General features: G+C 41.4%; 1 protein-coding gene across 3 annotated transcripts in view; it reads right to left on the reverse strand.

The window, feature by feature from the left end:
- LOC139758184 (gamma-interferon-inducible lysosomal thiol reductase-like) overlaps positions 1–17100 on the reverse strand; it is an 88294-nt gene that overhangs the window by 11009 nt on the left and 60185 nt on the right. For all 3 annotated transcript variants that reach the window (XM_071679395.1, XM_071679394.1, XM_071679393.1), the window contains exon 4: positions 14068–14214. In XM_071679395.1, coding sequence (XP_071535496.1) covers positions 14068–14214 — 147 coding nt within the window. The remainder of the gene's footprint in view (positions 1–14067; positions 14215–17100) is intronic.

Raw genomic sequence — 17100 nt, forward strand, 5'->3', positions numbered from 1 at the left:
CCCACGTATTCCCTGCGTGTCGTAGAAGGCGACTAAAAGGGAAGGGAGCGGGGGGCTGGAAATCCTCCCCTCTCTCTCTCTCTTTTTTTTTTTTTTTTTTTTTTTTTTTTTTTTTTTTTAAAGAAGGAACAGAGAAGAGGTCCAGGTGAGGATATTCCCTCAAAGGCCCAGTCCTCTGTTCTTAACGCTACCTCGCTATCGCGGGAAATGGCGAATAGTATGAAAAAAAAAAAAATATATAAATATATACGCATGTACATAATTCATACTGTCTGCCTTTATTCATTCCCACTGCCACCTCGCCACACATGGAATAACAACCCCCTCCCCCCAAATCTGTACGAGGTAGCGCTAGGAAAAGACAACAAAGGCCACATTCTTTCACACTCAGTCTCTAGCTGTCAAGTAATAATGCACCGAAGCCACAGCTCCCTTTCCACATCCAGGCCCCACACAACTTTCCATGGTTTACCCCAGACACTTCACATGCCCTGGTTCAATCCAGTGACAGCACGTCAACCCCAGTATACCACATCGTTCCAATTCACTCTATTCCTTGCACACCTTTCACCCTCCTGCATGTTCAGGCCCCGATCACTCAAAATCTTTTTCACTCCATCTTTCCACCTCCAATTTGGTCTCCCACTTCTCCTCGTTCCCTCTACCTCTGACACATATATCCTCTTGGTCAATCTTTCCTCACTCATTCTCTGCATGTGACCAAACCATTTCAGAACACCCTCTTCTGCTCTCTCAACCACACTCTTTATTACCACACATCTCTCTTACCCGATTATTACTTACTCGATCAAACCACCTCACACCACATATTGTCCTCAAACATCTCATTTCCAGCACATCCACCCTCCTCCGCACAACTCTATCCATAGCCCACGCCTCACAACCATACAACATTGTTGGAACCACTATTCCCTCAAACATACCCATTTTTGCTTTCCGAGATATTGTTCTCGACTTCCACACATTCTTCAACGCTCCCAGAATTTTCGCCCCCTCCCCACCCTATGATTCACTTCCGCTTCCATGGTTCCATCCGCTGTCAAATCCACTCCCAGATATCTAAAACACTTTACTTCCTCCAGTTTTTCTCCATTCAAACTTACCTCCCAATTGACTTGACCCTCAACCCTACTGTACCTAATAACCTTGCTCTTGTTCACATTTACTCTCAACTTTCTTCTTTCACACACTTTACCAAACTCAGTCGCCAGCTTCTGCAGTTTCTCACATGAATCAGCCACAAGCACTGTATCATCAGCGAACAACAACTGACTCACTTCCCAGGCTCTCTCATCCACAACAGACTGCATACTCGCCCCTCTCTCCAATTCTTGCATTCGCATCCACAACAACCTCATCCATATACAAATTAAACAACCATGGAGATATCACAAACCCCTGCCGCAAACCTACATTCACTGAGAACCAATCACTTTCCTCTCTTCCTACATGTACACATGCCTTACATCCTCGATAAAAACTTTTCACTGCTTCTAACAACTTTCCTCCCACACCATATATTCTTTTTACCATCCACAGAGCATCTCTATCAACTCTATCATACGCCTTCTCCAGATCCATAAATGCTACATACAAATCCATTTGCTTTTCTAAGTATTTCTCACTTACATTCTTCAAAGCAAACACCTGATCCACACATCCTCTACCACTTCTGAAACCACACTGTTCTTCCCCAATCTGATGCTCTGTACATGCCTTCACCCTCTCAATCAATACCCTTCCATATAATTTACCAGGAATGCTCAACAAACTTATACCACTGTAATTGGAGCACTCACTCTTATCCCCTTTGCCTTTGTACAATGGCACTAGGCAAGCATTCCCCCAATCCTCAGGCACCTCACCATGAGTCATTCATACATTGAATAACTTACCGACCAGTCAACAATACAATCACCCCCTTTTTTAATAAATTCCACTGCAATACCATCCAAACCTGCTGCCTTGCCAGCTTTCATCTTCCGCAAAGCTTTTACTACCTCTTCTCTATTTACCAAATAATTTTCCCTAACACTCTCACTTTGCACACCACCTCGACCAGAACACCCTATATCTGCCACTCTATCATCAAACACATTCAACAAACCTTCAAAATACTCACTTCATCTCCTTCTCACATCACCACTACTTGTTATCACTTCCCCATTAGCCCCCTTCACTGAAGTTCCCATTTGTTCCCTTGTCTTACACACTTTATTTACCTCCTTCCAAAACATCTTTTTATTCTCCCTAAAATTTAATGATACTCTCTCATCCCAACTCATTTGCCCTCTTTTCCACCTCTTGCACATTTCTCTTGATCTCCTGCCTCTTTCTTTTATACATCTCCCACTCATTTGCATTATTTCCCTGCAAAAATCGTCCATATGCCTCTCTCTCTTCTCTTTCACTAATAATCTTACTTCTTCATCCCACCACTCACTACCCTTTCTGATCTGCCCACCTCCCACGCTTCTTATGCCACAAACATCTTTTGCATAAGCCATCACTGCTTCCCTAAATACATCCCATTCCTCCCCCACTCCCCTTATCTCCTTTGTTCTCACCTTTTTCCATTCTGTACTCAGTCTCTCCTGGTACTTCCTCACACAAGTCTCCTTCCTAAGCTCACTTACTCTCACCACTCTCTTCACCCTAACATTCTCTTCTTTTCTGAAAACCTCTACAAATCTTCACCTTCGCCTCCACAAGATAATGATCAGACATCCCTCCAGTTGCACCTCTCAGCACATTAACATCCAAAAGTCTCTCTTTCGAACGCCTATCAATTAACACGTAATCTAATAACGCTCTCTGGCCATCTCTCCTACTTACATACGTATACTTATGTATATCTCGCTTTTTAAACCAAGTATTCCCAATCACATGTATTTTTTCAGAAAAATAAATCTACAAGCTCTTCACCATTTCCATTCACAACACTGAACACCCCATGTATACCAATTATTCCCTCAACTGCCACATTACTCACCTTTGCATTCAAATCACCCATCACTATAGCCCAGTCTCGCGCATCAAAACCACTAACACACTCATTCAGCTGCTCCCATAACACTTGCCTCTCATGATCTTTCTTCTCATGCCCAGGTGCATATGCACCAATAATCACCCATCTCTCTCCATCAACTTTCAGTTTTACCCACATCAGTCTAGAGTTTACTTTCTTACACTCTATCACATACTCCCATCACTCCTGTTTCAGGAGTAGTGCTACTCCTTCCCTTGCTCTTGTCCTCTCACTAACCCCTAACTTTACTCCCAAGACATTCCCAAACCACTCTTCCCCTTTACCCTAGAGCTTCGTTTCACTTAGAGCCAAAACATCCAGGTTCCTTTCCTCAAACATACTACCTATCTCTCCTTTTTTCTCATCTTGGTTACATCCACACACATTTAGACACCCCAATCTGAACCTTCGAGGAGGAAGAGCACTCCCCGCGTGACTCCTTCTTCTGTTTCCCCTTCCATATATATATATATATATATATATATATATATATATATATATATATATATATATATATATATATGGAATGAGCGATAAGAAAGGTGAAAGCAAAATTAGGGAAAAGGGATGCAGAGATGGAGCATGGCAGTGAGGTGGCTAGTGGCAAGTCTGTTTGTGGATGATACTGTGCAGTTTGCTGAGAGTGGAGTCGCATAAGGTTGCAAGTGTGTTTTATTATATTTGTATGCACGGGCAACTGAAGGTAAATGTATGCAAACGTAATGCAATGGTGTTTGAAGGAAATAGAGAGAAAGTAGAGACTTTCCAAAACCACACACAGTGAGAAAAGAAAGTGTACTAAAATGTGTATTGGGGAGAAAAACTGGGAGAGAAGACAGAATTTAAGAATTTAGGAGCTGTCACTGGTAAGTTTGGTGATATGGAAGAAGAGATAAGGGAGAGAGCAGTACAGGGTAGATGAGTCACTGGATCCGTTATAAGAATAATGAAGGGTAAAGGTGTATGGAAGTGATGAGAGGATTAGAGATTGCACAGTTCTCCCAACCCTGACTTATGTAGCCAAAACATGTACATGGAATACGTCACAGAGATCAAGAATCCAGGCTCTCAAAGTGAGCTATCTGAGGCATTGTGGTATAACTAGATGGAATGATGAAAGAAAGAAGAGGTGTACGAGAGATGTGGTACCCCAGGGAATGCATAGGGAATGAATTGTGGTAGTATAGTGGGTGAAATGTAATACTTTGTGGTGGTTTGGGCATGTGGAAAGAATGCAAGACTGGGAGTTTACAAGGAGAGTGTATGACAGTACAATTAAAGGGGTTGAAGCTAGAGGAAGACCACTTGTGACATGGAGAAACAGAGTGAAAGAATACTGGAGGGAGAGAAATAGTGGAACATTGCATGGAAAAGTGTATGCAAGGGTGGCATGTACAGACGGGAATAAGTGGACACTTTTGCTGTGACCACCCCCTTGATGGGAGTTCCCAGAGGGAAAGGGCATCAGAAATAAAGACAGAATGGATAGATAGTGAACCTTACCTCACTCATCCTCTCCATACACCCAAGCCATCTCACCACACACTGTTTTGCTCTCTCAACCACACTTTTTTATTACCACACACCTCTCTTACCTTTCCATTACTCACTCGATCAAACCACCTCACTCCACATAATGTCCTCAAACATTTCCACCCTTCTCTGCACAGCCTTATACAGCCCATGCATTGCATCCATATAACATTATTGGGGAAAACTATTCCCGCTGTTATTCCATTTCAACCATCCCACATAAAGTTCTCTCTTTCCAAGCATTCTTCAGCACTCTAAAAACCTTTGCACCCTTCCCCACCCTATGACTCACTTCTGCCTGCATGGTTCCATTCACTGCTATGTCCACTCCCAGGTATCTAAAACACTTCACTTCCTCCAATTTTTTCTCCATTCAAACTCACATCCCAATTTATCTGTCTCTAAACCCAGCTAAACCTAATAACCTAGCTTTTATTCACATTCAATTTCAACTTTTTCCTTTCATACACTCTTCCAAACTTGGTCACCAACTCCTGCACAGTCTCACTTGAATCTGCCACCTGCGCTATATCATCAACACAAAAACTGACTCACTTCCCGGGCCCTCTCATCTCTAACAGACTGCATACTTGCCCCTCTCTCCAAGACTATCCCAATTACCTCCCTTGCCACCTCATCAATAAAAAGATTGAAAAACCACGGTGACAAGACTCACCCCTGCTGAAGGCTAACCTTCACTAAGAACCATTCACTCTCCTCTTTTCCTACACCCTTACACCCTTGATAAAAACTTCTTACTGCTTCTAGCGGGTTTCCTCCCACACCGTATATTCTTAAGGCCTTCCACAAAGCATCTCTATCAACCATACCATATTCTTCCTCCAGATCCGTAAATACCACATAAAAATCCATCTGTTTTTTTAAAGTATTTCTCAAACATCCTTTAAGCAAACACATGATCCACAAATCATCTATGACTCCTGAAACCACAATGCTCATCCCCAGTCTGATGCTCTGTACATGCCTTTGACATCTCATTCAATATCCTCCCATACAACTTACCAGGTATACACAACAAACTTATACCTCTGTCGTTTGGACACACACCTTTATCCCCCTGGCCTTCATACAGTGGCACTATACATGCATTCTGCCAATCTTCAGGCACCTCACCATGATCCATACATAAAATGAAAATCCTTATCAACCAACAACACAATCATTTCCTTTTTTAATAAATTCACCAGCATTACCATCAATTCCAGTCACCATGTCACATTTCATCTTATGCAAGCCTTTCACCACCTCTTCTCTCTTCACCAAACCACTCTCCATGACTCTCTCACTCAGCATACCACACCAACCAAAACACCCTACATCTACAAGTCTATCATCAACAACATTTAACAGTCCTTCAAAATACTCACTCCATCTCCACTTCATCACTCTGTTATCACTTCCTTTCGCCCCCTTCATTGATGTTCCCATTTCTTCTCATGTCTCCTTCCAAAACTTCTTATTCTCCCTTGTTTACTGACACTTGCTGACCCCAACTTTCATTTGCCCTCTTTTTCAACCCCCTGCATCTTCCTCTTGACCTCTTGCCACTTATGATTACACATTCCTAATCATTTTCACTTTTTCCTTGTAAGTCCTGCCCAAACACCTCTCTTTTCGCTTTCACTAGCAACTTCATTTCCTCATCCCATCACTCACTACCCATTCTAATCTGTCCACCTTCCACCTCATGCCATCACTGCTTCCCTAAATACCTCCCATTCCTTACCCACTCCCCTCACTTCATTTGCTCTCACCTTTTGCCATTCTACATTTAATCTCTTCTAGTATTTCTTCACGCAATTCTCCTTTCCAAGCTCACTTACTCCCAAATCTCAACCAACCAGCTGTCCCTCCCAGCACAATTACATCCAAAAGTCTCTTTTCTGTTTTACATTCCTATTAATATAGGGCATTTTATTTATCACTTAATTACTGTTCCCTGTGTCAGCAAGGTAGTGCCAGGAAACAGACTAAGATCGGCCCATCCACTCATATACACATACATTTACAAAAACACCCACACACACACACATATACATATACACATAAACACCCATACACACATATACATACATACAAAGGCATATACATATATACACATGTACATATTCATACTTCCTTACCTTCATCCATTCCTGTCGCTACCCCACCACACAGGAAATAACACCCCTCCCAACCTCCCTTCAGCAAGGTAGCGCCAGGAAAAGACAAAAAAGGCCACTCAGTTTCTAGCAGTCATGTGTAATGCACGAAAACCATGTCCAGGCTCCACAGACCTTTCCATGGTTTACCCCAGACACTTCATATAACCTGGTTCAGCATATTTTTTCAAGTCTAAAAAACTGATACGGTATTTACTGTCTTCTCCTCTCTTGAAGCAAATTCTCACACAACACCTCAACAGTAATGTCAAGTCTCCCTAAACACACTTTACATAAGAAGGGTGAGATACCATAACAGCCATACCTCTCATAGGGATCTAGACCTTTCATAAGTTTACTTATATTACATTCAACAAAATAAATGCTATTCATGAACTCTCCTCCATCCTATCTTGGTAATAGTAGGATAACATGTAATTACCCATTCAAAACTGTCTATTTGCACAATGCAGGGAGGGACCTCTACACTCCTGAGGGTCCTATCTCTTGATTTTTGTTCTACTGTCATATGATTTTCTTAAACTTTCGTATAATATCAGCACTCAAAATTTCACTGCTTGACTCATTCCATTCACCCCCAACTCTGTCTTATTAAAAAGATTCTTTAAATCTTTCTTATACGTTTCTTGCTTAGTTTAATGTTATGGTTCCTCTTCCTCTGTCATTGCATTTCACAAAAAGTTCACTTTTAACATGGTGATTCTGGTTTAAAACTTGATGGTTGTAATCAAGTCTCCCCTTAATCTATTTTCCATTGTGGGCAAAATATACTGCCTCTAACCTTTCCATGTAACCTAGTTCCATTTTTTCCAGGTACCATCTTTGCTAACTTTCTCTTATTTCCTCATATTTCTTTAAATGCTATGACCATATAAGTAGCTTGTTGGTAGGCAGCAAACAACCAGGGAGGTAGATTACTAGTACTACCTATCTGGGTATGAGGATGGTTTGTGACAGCTGCATGGTGAGCCAGCACTTCAGTGCTTGTCAAGTCGCACTTCTCTGACCCAGGTAGCTGTCTTCTTTATGCTTCACCTACACGTGAGCTACTGGTATTTTGTCCACAAGCATATAATCTCTTCTTGTCATACATATGCCTGACAACAATTAACTCACAAGGCTCATTCTTTGTAACTCAAGATTTTCCTGTGGTGAGCACTATATGCTTGCCCTGCCTTTAGGCAAAATGGTAAGAAGAATGAGATTGAAGTAGCAGGTAGAAATGTTTAGACAGGAGCATTAGGTAAAAACATTAGGTAGAAATAGAAGGTAGGAATATTGGGCAGGAGCATTAGGGAGATGTAGTCAGTAGGAACATTAGGAAGGAGCCTCTGCAAACACCGCATCAGAGTTGCTCTCTGACAGAGGCCAATTAAGGATGACGGTTTAAAGGCTAAGAAGCTGCGATAAAGTGCAATCGTTATGGAGATTCTATTGCCATGGCTACCCCTCTGAGGGAGTTCTAGGTGGGAACAGGCATCAGAGATACAGATAGATAGAACAAAAAATTTCCTTATGCATATCCTAAAATGCAATTTATAAATGCCAGCAGGCAGTTTGTCTCCTCCATAGCTCTTCTGGTGATGTGTTCTAGTGAGAAGGTGGATACAATGCTAATCACCGCATTCCTCTCTTGCAGAGATTCCTGTAGCTTGTTTCCTCATAGATACCATAACTTTTTTCACTGTAACTCATCCTCACAGCTTTGCATTTACATGAGTTGAATTTCATCCATCAAACCAACTCTAAAGTCTGTTTAAATCCCTCTATAGGTTAATTTTCCAAAAGAAGGAACAGAGAAGAGGTCCAGGTGAGTATATTCCCTCAAAGGCCCAGTCCTCTGTTCTTAACGCTACCTCGCTATCGCGGGAAATAGCGAATAGTATGAAAAAAAAAAAAAAAAAAGAAGGTTAATGCAATGCTCACTATTCTTTAATTCTCTCATGATCTTGACATCATCCACAAACATATTCAGGTATGAGACTAGTCCTTTTGGTATGTCAACTATACAGCTCATAAACACTAATGGTTCCAAGACAAGAGCCCTGCAAAGAGCCACTGATGGTCTCAACCCATTGCAAGAAGATTCCTCTGACATGTCCTTTGTTCCCTTCCAAAAAGACATTCTTCTTTAATAAGTCTACCTCATACGCCAACCTAAGAATGCAACTTTTTCACAATGTAAACCTCCTATGAGGTTCACTGTCAAAAATCATCTGACATCCTTTGACTGTCAATACACAGTGGAACTTTTTACTCAGCTCTTGACATACATACACTTTTCTATTTTACTAACCTTGCCCTCCAATTCCTTCACTTTCCTTATCCACAATTCCTTTACTTTACTTATCCACTCTTTAACTTATCAATCCACTCATGAGAAATCAATGGAACAGTATAATTTCTATCTCAAATATGTTTTTCTTGAAATTTCTCTGTTCATCCATCTTTGTTTCACTGTATTCATTTCTTTCTCTCTCAAACCTTTTAAACACTACCTCATAGTCTTCCCTTCTGCACCATCTCCACTGAAAACTTCTATTCTCCTTAGCTCAGGATTCAAATCTGACAGCTACTGCAGAATATTTGGAAAGTAAGCTGTGATGATTCAACCTCACTGCTGAAATAAAACTATAATTGGATCTCTTGTAAAATTTTCAATTTAACAACAAAAATGAGACTATTAATATACTTTTTCTGATGAAACATGGGATTATTTTGAATTACCCATTTTCAACACAGCTTCTTAGCATGATTATTGTTCTCAGAATTTTTATATTATTATTATTATACTTTGTCGCTGTCTCCCGCGTTAGCGAGGTAGCGCAAGAAACAGACGAAAGAATGGCCCAACCCACCCACATACACATGTATGTTCATACACATCCACACACGCACATATACATACCTATACATCTCAAAGTATACATACATATACACACACAGACATATACATATATACACATGTACATAATTCATACTGTCTGCCCTTATTCATTTCCGTCGCCATCCCGCCACACATGAAATGACAGCCCCCTCCCCCTGCACACGCACGAGGTAGCACTAGGAAAAGACAACAAAGGCCACATTCGTTCACACTCCGTCTCTAGCTGTCATGTATAATGCACTGAAACCACAGCTCCCTTTCCACATCCAGGCCCCACTAAACTTTCCATGGTTTACCCCAGATGCTTCACATGCCCTGGTTCAATCCACTGACAGCACGTCGGCCCCAGTATACCACATCGTTCCAATGCACTCTATTCCTTGCACGCCTTTCACCCTCCTGCATGTTCAGGCCCCGATCACTCAGAATCTTTTCTCCATGTAACCAAACCATTTCAAAACACCATCTTCTGCTCTCTCAACCACACTCTTTTTATTACAACACACCTCTCTTACCCTTTCATTACTTACTCAATCAAACCACCTCACACCACATATTATCCTCAAACATCTCATTTCCAGCACATCCACCCTCCTCCACACAACTCTATCTATAGCCCACACCTCGCAACTATATAACATTGTTGGAACCACTATTCCTTCAAACATACCCATTTTTGCTTTCCAAGATAAAGTTCTCTCTTTCCACACATTCCTCAGTGCTCCCAGGACCTTTGCCCCCTCCCTAAACCTATGACTCACTTCCGCTTATGTGGCTTCATTCACTGCCATCTCCGCTTACAGATATCTAAAACACTTCACTTCCTCCAATTTCTCTCTATTCAAACTCACATCCCAACTAACCTTTCCCTTATAACCCTGTCAAACCTTCTAACTGCTTTTTTTCACATTCACTTTCAGCTTTCTCCTTCATACACTCTTCCAAACTCAGTCACCAACTTCTGCATTTTTTCACTGGAATCTGCCATCAGTGCTGTATCATCAGCAAACAAAAACTGACTAACCAGATCCTCTCATCCCTCACAGATTGCATACTCGCCCCTCTCTCCAACTTCAACTTCAACTTCCTAACAACCCCATCCATAAACAAATAAAAACAACCATGGTGACATCACACACCCCACTGAAGACTATCCCTCACTTGGAAACATTCAATCTCCTCTTTTACTACTTGTACACAAACCTTACACCCATGATAAAAACTTCTCACTGCTTCTACCAGCTTTCCTCTCACACCATATATCCTTGAGACCTTCCACAAAGCATCTCTATCAACCCCACCATATGCTTTCTCCAGATCCATAAATGCTACATACAAATCATCTGTTTTTCAAAGTATTTCTCACACAAATTCTTTAAAACAAACACCTGATCCACACATCCTCAACCAATTCTAAAACTACAATGTTCCTCCTGTCTGATGCTCTGTACAAGCCTTCACCCTCTTAATCAATACCCTCCCATACAACTTACCAGGTATATTCAACAAACTTATACCTCTGTCGTCTGAACACTAATCTTTATCCCCCTTGCCTTTATACAATGGCACTATACATGCTTCTGCCAATCGTCAGGCACCTCACCATGATCCATACATAAGCTGAAAATCCTTAACAACCAGTGAACAACAAATCATCCCTTTCTTAATAAATTCAACTGTAGTACCATCAACTCCAGCCATCTTGCCACATTTTATCTTCTCTCTTCATCAAACTACTCTCCATGACTGTCTCACTTTGCATATCATCCTGACTCAAACAACCTAAATCTGCCAATCTATCAGCAAACACATATAACAGTCCTTTAAAATACCCACTCCATCTCCTTCACTTCATCACAAACTGTTATTACTTCCCCTTTTGCCCTCTTCAGTGATGTTCCTATTTGTTCTCTTGTCTTTCGCACATTATTTACCTCCTTCCAAAACCTCTTATTCTCCCTAACATTTACTGATACCTGCTCACCCGAACTCTCACTCGTCCTCTTTTTCAACCCCTGCACCTTCCTCTTGCCCTCCTACCGCTTTCTCTTAAACATACCCCAATCATTTGCACTACTTCCCTGTAAGTACCGCTCAAACACCTCTCTTTTCTATTTCACAAGCAACTATCCTTCTTCATCCCACCACTCAAAACCCTTTCTATTCTACCCACCTTTCACATGCCACATGCATCTCTTGCATAGGCCATCACTGCTTCCCTAAATACCTCCCATTACTCACCCTCTCCACTCCTTTCATTTAATCTCACCTTTTGCCATTCTACACTCAACTTCTGGTATTTCTTCACTCAGGTCTCCTTCCCAAGTTCACATACTCTCATGACCATCTCCTCCCCGACACTGTTTCCTCTTTTTTTGAAAACATCAACAAATCTTCATCCTCACCTTCACAAAACATTGGTCAGACATCCCACCAGCTGCCCCATCTCAACATTTACATCCAGAAGACTTTCTTTTTCATACCTTTCAATCAATATGCAATCTTATAATGCCCAGTGAACATCTCTTTTCCTTACATATGCACACTTGTGTCTATCCCTCTTTTTAAACCAGATATTCCCAACCACCAGTCCACTCTCACCACACAACTCCTTAAGTTGTTCACCATTTCCATTCATTACACTGAATATCCCATGTGCCCCCAATCATACCCTCCAAGGCCACATTACTTACCATTGCATTTACATCATCCATCAATAATACATAGACCCTTACATCAAAAGTGCTGATGACACACTCACTCAGCTGATCTCAAAACATTTCTTTTCTTCTTTTAAACTATTCGCCATTTCCCGCGCTAGCGAGGTAGCGTTAAGAACAGAGGACTGGGCCTTTGAGGAATATCCTCACCTGGCCCCCCTCTGTTCTTCCTTTTGGAAAATTAAAAAAAGAAAAAAAAAAACGAGAGGGGAGTATTTCCAGCCCCCCGCTCCCTCCCCTTTTAGTCGCCTTCTACGACACGCAGGGAATACGTGGGAAGTATTCTTAATCCCCTATCCCCAGGGATACTCAAAACATTTGACTCTCATTATCTTTCTTATCATGGCCAGGAGTACTAACCCACATCAATCTAGCATTTACTTCCCTACACTCTATCATACATTCCCACATCTGCTTCTGGAGTAAAGCTACACCTTCCATAGCTCTGTCCTCTAACCAACCCCTGACTTTACTCTTAAGACATTTTCAAACCATTATTCATCTTCACCCTTGAGCCTTGTTTCATTCAGAGCAGGAACATCCATGTTTCTTTCCTCAAACATATTACCTATCTCTCCTCTCTTCTCCTCTTGGTTACACCCATGAACATTTAGACAACCTAACCTGAGCCTTCAGGAAGGACAAGCACTCCCTGCCTGGCTCCTTCTGTTCACTCTTTGAAATACTGAAATACAAACAAAATATTTTAGGCACCGCTCCCACCACCTATAGCCGTTTCAATTACAGGCATGGAATATGGAGGTATAATTCATTCTCCCCTATCCCATGGATAAACTGACAACATATCTACTGAATTTTATGCTGTTCATGGTATTACTGGGCTCAGCTGGAAGGGGTTATACCGTGAGTGAAAAGTCACTTTTGGTAAGGCTGTATCATTGGGAGCACAATCTCATCAGAGAACTTATCACTCCAAAAGAGTCTACATTTCCCTGCTACCAGAAGCAGCACTGCCTTAGGCTGCATGAGCCTTGAGAGAGGTCCTGAGTAACACCATAACTCTTTCAAAGAAATTGGTCCTGGAGTAATTATGAAATAAATAAGTATGTTGTTTAACAAGGTGACAAGGATTGTGAAATGGAAGTCAAAAAGGTTGAATGGATAGAAGATGGACAACCTAAAAGCAATTTTAACTAGACAATATCAAGGAAAAGCCCAATCATTAGAAAACTCTTGAAAGATCCAAACCACCAGAGCCCTAAGGACAATGATATGAAGAAAAAAAACAATGAACCATCAAGTGGCAATATTTATTAGAGGTATAGGTGTACCTCACATTGGTGTTCACCAGTGACACTTCCATCTACATCAGGAACTTGGTTAACAAAACTGAAGCAGTTGAAATGGATATAAGAACCAGTTCTCATAGAAAACTACAGGAGCTGGTGGTTAAGTGTAAAGTAAGGGAGTAAATACATGATATGGCAGTGTCAATGGAGGAATGGGATGCAAAGAAGGGATTTAGCCCTGCACAACATAAAACATAAGATAAGGTTTACAGAGTAGGAATACATAAGCAGAGAAACATTTATCTAACCCATCAACAGTATTAATTTCTATGATGTACCTAATCAGTTACAGTCATCATACCAAATGCTGCTTAGGCTATTTCCAGCAATGTTACAAATGATTATTTATCTCATCTTCAGCATAGTTCAAGCACTCGCTACTCACCCCATCGATAGTAATGGTTGGAATGAAAGACACAGGGGGATTAAGGCTGTTGGTCATGTCACCCATGTGCTTCATAATGCTGGCGCCCTTCTCTGACAAGACACATGACTCCACATTCTCCCAGTTCTCACTGTACTTCTCGACACACTGAAAAATAGCACCATAAAAAACTTTGTAAACAGAATATTTCATTGTATGATGACAAATAAGAGTAAACCAAAATATGATAAATATAAAGGAATGCATAATGAGTACAAACAAAATAAGCTCTGATATTTCTGATGAATGCATCCACGATGAATCACATCACTCTTAACACCTAAAATAACTTACACTGGCTGCAGGGTGTAGCTATACCAATATCCTCTTAAATTTTATGTCAAGGTTTTGGTGGAAAGAAAATTGGTGACATTACTAAAAAATGGGTAGACATGAAACTGATGCCAGACAATGAGCCAGATGTTCTTGAGTACAGGTGTCAGTAGCCGACAAAATGTCAGACGAGAGAATACAATATCAACTCACTATCAGGCCATCTTTGTCCCCTGCCTACCCATTTAAAGTCCAGGGCATACATACTGTAAAAGTTGATATGCTGGATGCAACAGATTCTAATGAACACAGTGGGTCAGAAAATAAAGAGACAGTGAAATGTAATAGAGATAACAAAGACAGCTCTCAAACCGAAAAACCAGATGTTTCAAAAAGACAGCAAAAAGAGACATAGGAGATCAACTGGTGGCAGTTGTCCATTAAACACTGAAGAAAGAATATAATACATATATTCATATATCATACTTTGTCGGTCTCCCGCGTTAGCGAGGTAGCGCAAGGAAAGGACGAAAGAATGGCCCAACCCACCCACATACGCATGTATATACATACACATCCACACACTCACATATACATACCCATATATTTCAATGTATACATATTGTATTGTTGACTGGTTGGTAAGGTTATTTAATGTATGTATGATTCAAGGTGAGGTGCCTGATGATTGGCGGAATGCGTGCATAGTACCATTGTACAAAGGCAAAGGGGATAAGAGTGAGTGCTCAAATTACAGAGGTATAAGTTTGTTGAGTATTCCTGGTAAAATATATGGGAGGGTATTGATTGAGAGGGTGAAGGCATTTACAGAGCATCAGATTGGGGAAGAGCAGTGTGGTTTCAGAAGTGGTAGAGGATGTGTGGATCAGGTGTTTGCTTTGAAGAATGTATGTGAGAAATACTTAGAAAAGCAAATGGATTTGTATGTAGCATTTATGGATCTGGAGAAGGCATATGATAGTTGATAGAGATGCTCTGTGGAAGGTATTAAGAATATATGGTGTGGGAGGTAAGTTGTTAGAAGCAGTGAAAAGTTTTTATCGAGGATGTAAGGCATGTGTACGTGTAGGAAGAGAGGAAAGTGAGTGGTTCTCAGTGAATGTAGGTTTGCGGCAGGGGTGTGTGATGTCTCCATGGTTGTTTAATTTGTTTATGGATGGGGTTGTTAGGGAGGTGAATGCAAGAGTTTTGGAAAGAGGGGCAAGTATGAAGTCTGTTGGGGATGAGAGAGCTTGGGAAGTGAGTCAGTTTTGTTCGCTGATGATACAGCACTGGTGGCTGATTCATGTGAGAAACTGCAGAAGCTGGTGACTGAATTTGGTAAAGTGTGTGAAAAAAGAAAGTTAAGAGTAAATGTGAATAAGAGCAAGGTTATTAGGTACAGTAGGGTTGAGGGTCAAGTCAATTGGGAGGTAAGTTTGAATGGAGAAAAACTGGAGGAAGTAACGTGTTTTAGATATCTGGGAGTGGATCTGGCAGCGGATGGAACCATGGAAGCGGAAGTGAATCATAGGGTGGGGGAGGGGGTGAAAATCCTGGGAGACTTGAAGACTGTGTGGAAGTTGAGAACATTATCTCAAAAAGCAATAAATCGCTATGTTTGAAGGAATAATGGTTCCAATAATGTTGTATGGTTACGAGGCGTGAGCTATGGATAGAGTTGTGCGCAGGAGGGTGGATGTGCTGGAAATGAGAAGTTTGAGGACAATGTGTGGTGTGAGGTGGTTTGATCGAGTAAGTAATGTAAGGGTAAGAAAGATGTGTGGAAATAAAAAGAGGGTGGTTGAGAGAGCAGAAGAGGGTGTTTTGAAATGGTTTGGGCACGTGGAGAGAATGAGTGAGGAAAGATTGACCAAGAGGAAATATGTGTTGGAGAAGGAGGGAACGAGGAGAAGTGGGAGACCAAACTGGAGGTGGAAAGATGGAGTGAAAAAGATTTTGAGTGATCGGGGCCTGAACATGCAGGAGGGTGAAAGGCGGGCAAGGAATAGAATGAATTGGATCGATGTGGTATACTGGGGTCGACGTGCTGTCAATGGATTGAATCAGGGCATGTGAAGCATCTGGGGTAATCCATGGAAAGTTTTGTGGGGCCTGGATGTGGAAAGAAAGCTGTGGTTTCGGGCATTATTGCATGACAGCTAGAGACTGAGTGTGAACGAATGTGGACTTTGTTGTCTTTTCCTAGCGCTACCTCGCACACATGAGGGGGGAGGGGGATGTTATTCCATGCGTGGCGAGGTGGCGATGGGAATGAATAAAGGCAGACAGTGTGAACTGTGTGCATGTGTATATATGTATGTGTCTGTGTGTGTATATATATGTGTACATTGATATGTATGGGTATGTAATTCGTGTGTGTGGACGTGTATGCATATACATGTGTAAGGGGGTGGGTTGGGCCATTTCTTTTGTCTGTTTCCTTGTGTTACCTCGCAAAAAGCGGGAGACAGCGACGAAGGAAAATAATAATTATAATAATTACATATATATATAGGGGAGAAAGAATACTTCCCACGTATTCCCTGCGTGTCGTAGAAGGCGACTAAAAGGGAAGGGAGCGGGGGGCTGGAAATCCTCCCCTCTCGTTTTTTTTTTTTTTCTTTTTTTTTTCCAAAAGAAGGAACAGAGAAGAGGTCCAGGTGAGGATATTCCCTCAAAGGCCCAGTCCTCTGTTCTTAACGCTGCCTCGCTATCGCG

Source organism: Panulirus ornatus, chromosome 29 (assembly GCF_036320965.1).
Source record: "Panulirus ornatus isolate Po-2019 chromosome 29, ASM3632096v1, whole genome shotgun sequence".
NCBI lineage: Eukaryota > Metazoa > Arthropoda > Malacostraca > Decapoda > Palinuridae > Panulirus > Panulirus ornatus.